This window comes from Syzygium oleosum, unplaced genomic scaffold (assembly GCF_021117445.2).
Source record: "Syzygium oleosum isolate NSW1041296 unplaced genomic scaffold, Sole_v2.1 Sole_v2.09, whole genome shotgun sequence".
In the NCBI taxonomy this organism is placed as follows: Eukaryota; Viridiplantae; Streptophyta; class Magnoliopsida; order Myrtales; family Myrtaceae; genus Syzygium; species Syzygium oleosum.
In genome coordinates, this window is record NW_026607493.1 from 618681 (window position 1) to 624870 (window position 6190).

Genomic DNA, 6190 nt, shown 5'->3' on the forward strand with positions numbered 1-6190 from the left:
ATCGATGTCCAATCCGGTCCCAGTTTGTATTCACTTGACGGTGGCAATAGACCGATGTCCAATCCGGTCTCAATTTGTATTCAATTTGTGTTGTAATAAAAACCCGACGAGTTGAGGGTTTTACTTTCTCGCACTTAGAATTAGCTCGTCCTTTTAATACCTTGAGTGTTTACTTTGCACAATGCTTTTCAATACAATTGTTTGTTTCTTTCCTTTCTAGACTAAGATAGGATTAGTTTAGAATCTTAAATGAAGACACAAAAATAAAATGCATGATCACCTAGTGGACTAAGATTTTGGCATGAAAAATGGTAAAAAAATAAATGCATGACAATTTAGATAATAGCTATGTTAAGTTTAGCGGTACCGAAAGGGCGTTAATAGAAATATTAACATAAGCTAGTTCCCAAACTCATGATCTCTGGTTTTCGTAGAAACTTAAACGAAACTCCCGCGTTTCGGTTGGGTTTTCTAGCCGACCCCCAACTTAGGTTAGTGGCGACTCCTAAAAAGATAAAATCAATCCGCTGTCACGCGAGGTATGGATTTAGAGAAAATCCACGTTCATGATCAATGGACCGTATGGATGACTAAAAGATCGATGCTTTAGTAAGCCGTCTTTTATGATGTGCCAAATGGACCATATGGATGACCAAAAGATCGACGCTTTAGTAAGCCGTCTTTTATGATATGCCATGCGAACCGTATGAATGACTAAAAGATCAACGCTTCGGTAAAGCTGTATTTTATGATGTGCCATTTGGACCGTTTCATGAATACTTACCTCTAAACCCGCCATATCTAGTTTGGCCCTCGAGAGGTAGGTCGCGACAGAGTCGAACCCCACACCTATGATACTAGCGTCCCCACCCCCCACCAATCCCTTTACCAGCAGAATCGCATACCTATTGGCCACTTTCATACTCAAATGAAGCCAAATTAGCTCTATGATGTTTGAGATTTCTTTTTCACGGCCAACTTATCGTAATATTCTTTTTCTTTATTCCTTTCAATCATTTTTCAAAGGATGATTATGCACGTCACGATAAAAGATTAGATACTTTTTTATTGAAAAATATTTACATCGTGTCCAAATAAAAAGCTTATATTTCGTACCCATTGAACTATGATCAACCGGTACGAAATAAAATACTACACGTAGGTAATACTATAAACAAAGCAAATACATGTAAGTGATAAATGAATAGCTAAAGTATCGCTTCTTGAGGTGCATGAATCATCGGATGCTTCCCAAAATATTTTCCAAATTTCTCTTTTACGTGAACTTCTTCCAGGCACTTAGTCCACGAGAGATTATTGAGTGAAATCGGTACTAATATGATCTAACATAAGACTCATTTTGACGGTCCATATTGAGTTTAGTACACAAACTACACTCATATAATGATATATGAATGTAGGATAGCCGGTGTGTACATCAGCGATTTCCAATTAAAATTAGTCGGATGGACTACATTGATAAATTATCAAAAGATTTATGACTAAATTGACCAAATTGAAATATTTAAGATCAAATTGACACAAATATAATAGATTTAAGACTCTCTTTTTTTTATAAATATCTTGATTCACAACGAGGAATAATAGATCTGCATCCACTTACACGGATCCACTAGCGGATGTGGATTTTCTGTAAAGTTGGATATATTGGGTCTCGAGATTTCACGACAATAAATTTGTAAAAGAGGAATTGATATAAATAAGCATGAATGAAGGTTCATTTTATAATTTTTTTTTCTTTTTATATGTTTATCCTAAAATCAAGAAGGTGGTTGGAAAGAGGATACTAGCCGCCGGGGACAGTCAACGCCTCATCCGAAATGGTGTCCACTAAACACTATGATATATTTCTTATGATAAATTATAAATTAAGAAAAAAAAAGAACTACTAATAAAGGCGCATCATCATAACTTAATACAAAAATGTGATGAATGTGTCTCGGGCCTACAGAGTCGAATACGATGGCTTCAAAAAAGGCTAACTCTCATTACACAGGATAAGTCTAGATGTAGATTTGCCTTTTAACAATGATATTGATTGTACAATATCATGCAGACTTAGTCAACCTGTCATTTTTATCTGACCTATCTCTTCTGAGCGGACCTTATTTGCTACCATTACGAGCTCTCGGTAGAAAGCTCCATTTGTCTCCCAACTTATCCGCATGGCCTCCGAGCTAGCTTGAAGCACACCCATGGAAACTCTGGACCTGGCTATTCTCTTGACCGCTCTCGTCACTCTCTACTACTTCTTCCTCCTCCTCCGCCTCCGCCACCGGAATTCCAAGAAACTGCCGCCCGGTCCAACGGCTCTGCCCATCATCGGGAACCTCCACCAGCTGCGCGACCTCCCGCACCGCCGCCTCCACTGCCTTGCCAAAACCTATGGCCCCATCATGTTCCTCCGCCTCGGCAACAAGCCGACGGTCGTGGTCTCCTCGCCGGAGGCCGCAGAGCTGGTCCTCAAGACCCATGACGCCGTCTTCTTGGGCCGCCCGAAGGGGCGGGTTACGCACCATCTGACGTACGGAAACAGGGGCATGGCGTTCACCGAGGGTGGAGTATACTGGCAGAGCACAAGGAAGCTGTGCGCGTTGCGGCTGCTGAGCCCGGCTAAGGTGGAGTCGTACGCGCCGGCGAGGAGGGAGGAGCTCGGGAGGCTGATGGAGAGGGTGAGGGCGGCGGCGGCAGCGCGTGAGGTGGTGGACGTGAGCGCGGAGGTGGGGGAGCTCATGGGGAACCTGTCGTGTAGGTTGATATTGGGGTGTGGTAGCAACAGCGGCAGGGATGAGTTCGACTTGAAGCCGTTGATTCACGAGGTTTTGAGCTTGGCTGGTGCTTTCAACTTGGCGGATTACGTGCCTCTTCTTGGACCGTTCGATCTTCAGGTACCATGAAATCCTTCTTAGTGCTCACCAATCATTAACCATCAACGCTGAAATCATCTCCTAATTTGAAATCTCTTTAAACAGAAGAACTTCTCATCGGAGATAGTTTGCGCAAGAATATGTTCTTTACACTCCGCTATGTTTTTCGTTGTATCATGAACTCGATGTATATTATGTGCATTTCTACCTTAGTCTATTCGTGTCATAATCTTTTCGAGGTAGAACTAGAACTAGAACCATTATGCTAGAATTCAATTTACTCTCCGACCATGTTGTTGACAAGGGATTGGCTCGGCGTGCTAAAGTAATTCATCGAGCCATCGACAAGGTCTTGGAGGGCATCATCAAAGAACACGAGCAAGACACGACCGGCAAGTACAAGGGCGACTTTCTGGACACAATCCTCTCCGTAATGGACCAACCCATGACCAATGCGCAGGACAAAGTGGACATGTTGGACCGGACCAACGTCAAGGCCATAGTCCTCGACCTGATCTCCGGGTCGTACGAATCTTCCTCGACCGTGATGGACTGGGCATTCTCGGAGCTAATGAGGAGTCCACACACAAGGAAAAGACTTCAACAAGAGCTCCGAACCGTCGTCGGAATGAACCGGATGGTCGAGGAGTCCGACCTGTCGAAGTTGAGTTATCTGGACATGGTGATCAAAGAAACCTTCAGGCTGTATCCACCCGGTCCACTCCTGATCCCGCATGAGTCCACGGAGGACATCGAGATCAATGGGCATTACATACCGAAGAGGACTCAGGTCATCGTGAACGCTTGGGCTCTCGGGAGAGATATCAACGCTTGGGCCGACGACGTTGAGGAGTTCAAGCCGGAGAGGTTTGCGAACAGTAGTGTGGATCTCAAAGGCCGAGACTTCCAGCTAATACCTTTCGGGTCGGGCCGAAGAGGCTGCCCCGGGATGAACTTGGCGCTGATCAATACTCGGCTCTTTTTGGCCCAAATGGTGCACTGCTTTGATTGGGAGTTGCCGGAGGGGATGTCGCCGAGCGACTTGGACATGACCGAGGAGGTTGGGCTATCGCTCTCGAAAGCGAAGCACTTGTTCCTCGTGCCGAGTTATCGCCTGCTTGTTTGAACTTAATGGAATTTCTTCACTGTTATTTGTAAATATCTGATAGTAACATATGAGACTTTGTTCAGTAACAAGATCAAGTCCCCGTCACTCCATAGTAACACATGAGACTTCAATATTGTTTTTGGTTGTGGTAATATAATCGATAGATTTATTGTTGTGGTACTAATTAGTACTTTACATACTGTTGACACCTATAATTAATTAGATTGTCGACGGCAAAAATAAATAAAGTAACGGAGACAAATGTGTGAAGGTCATCAGGAAGTGACGTAACCCATAAAAGGTTGTTTACGTAAGCATACAGCTGGCAAGCATTGGAATATCCTGGCAGAAAAATTTGGGAATTTGAAATTGAAAAGACTGGAATTGTAGAAGAGGCAAGCGCCACCTGAGCTTCCATACCGAAGGTCATCGATGAAAATTTCTATAGGGAGCCTAGGTCATTGAAGTTGTCGATGAGAAAAAAAGGAAAGGACAGATGTTAAGACGGAAAGAGATCAATGATGGTTATCGCATAGAGAAGGATAGGTGCAAAGACGAAAAAAGATCGATGACGGTTATCGCATAGGGAAGAACAGGTGTCAAGACAGAAAGAGATCGATGACGGTTATTGCATAAGGAAGAACATATGTCAAGACGGAAAAAGATCAATAATGATTATCGCATAGGAAAGGACATATGTCAAGACGGAAAAAGATCGATGATGGTTATCGCATAGGGAAAGACAGGTGTCAAGACAGAAAGCGATCAATGGCGATAATGACGATTATAGCATAGGGAAGGACAGGTGTCAGGATGGAAAATAGATCGATGACGGTTATCGCATAGAGAAGGATAGGTGTCAAGACAAAAAGGATAAAATCGATGGTAGTTAATGGACAGGTGTCATAAAATGAACGGCAAAGATGAGATCAACAGTAGTTATTAAATATAGTATCAGAAGGCAGTTATCAGACTCCCAGTATAAATACTACCCGACAGCCAGAAAAGGCCTCCCCCCCCCTCCCGAACACACATCAAAATGTTATCTTTTAATTATTTTTATTTTCCAGTACTACACTTTTAATTTCCCTAGTTGTAGTCGTCTACATTTTAAGCACGGTAGTTTTGTAATGTCGTATCGATGGAGTTCAGATGCCGCTACTCAGTGGCCAGACGAATTTGTCTAAATCGATTATAAAGTTTGAAGCTCTTATTAGCCAAATCTCGTCACGGTATAAATTTGTGTTGCTGATCGAAATAAACAAGCTTTTTGTTCATGCCCGGATATCTCCTATCCAGAGTTAGCCACAGAACCCGGTCTCCTCTTATTAAGAATCGAAAAACAACTTTCGGTGAATTATATTTCGTCGCGGGAGCATTTCCGGTGAAACATAATTTTAGCACACCCGGTGGGACCTGTATAATCGATTTGAGGAGTTATAATGGCACGAACAAGTAGTCAGAGCCAATTAGATCATAGCAACAACATTGTAGGAAGTAATGCACCTTTGAATCCTGTTGTAGAGCGGGTGACACGTGCAGAGTCATCAAATAGATGGACAATGGCAGAGCAAGGACAAATAAGGGAGATGGATGTCCCCAGACATCTCACTGAGGAACAGAGAAGACAATTGCAACCAAATCCAGTCACAATTGCTACTATGAGGAGAATCATTGAAGAACAGCACAATGATTTAGCCAATTTGGTCAGTAGATGTGTAGCCGATACTGTTGGGCCACTGATTATCAATATGGTCCAGGAGATTACCAGCAGGCAAAGCCCATCGATTAATTTTACTCAGCCATAGATTGTTCCTGTTGTTCCTCCCGGCACAGTCAGAAGTCTTGCTCAGCCCACCGCCACACTTCCTGGCATTGGAATCACAGGGCAAGTTACGTCTCTTACACCGGTAAGGATTCTTCAAAAGGGAGAAAATGCGATGGTTAGCCAAGCTTATAGCCATGCGACTACAAGTGAAAATAATGCGATGAATTTATTACCAAGGAATGAAAATACCACTATAGGTCAGCCATTGACCAATAGTAGTAATCTATCTGGACTAGCCCAAACAAATGAAGCTAATGTGAATTTGGTTCCTCGGCAGACAATGTTGTACCAGTCGTATGACAATGTGCCATCAAGTGGTTTTACTACTCAACCTAATCTTCCCCAGGCATTGTTCAGAGCAAATAC

At 43.0% G+C, this 6190-nt stretch overlaps 1 protein-coding gene across 1 annotated transcript; it reads left to right on the forward strand.

Moving 5' to 3' along the window:
• The first annotated feature begins 2047 nt into the window (after positions 1-2047).
• On the forward strand, positions 2048-4085 carry LOC115680437 (cytochrome P450 CYP736A12-like). Its single transcript, XM_030604242.2, has 2 exons — positions 2048-2909; positions 3193-4085. The coding sequence occupies exons 1-2, from the start codon at positions 2217-2219 to the stop codon at positions 4012-4014; spliced, it is 1515 nt and encodes a 504-aa protein (XP_030460102.1). The 5' UTR covers positions 2048-2216; the 3' UTR covers positions 4015-4085.
• The last annotated feature ends 2105 nt before the right edge of the window (positions 4086-6190 follow it).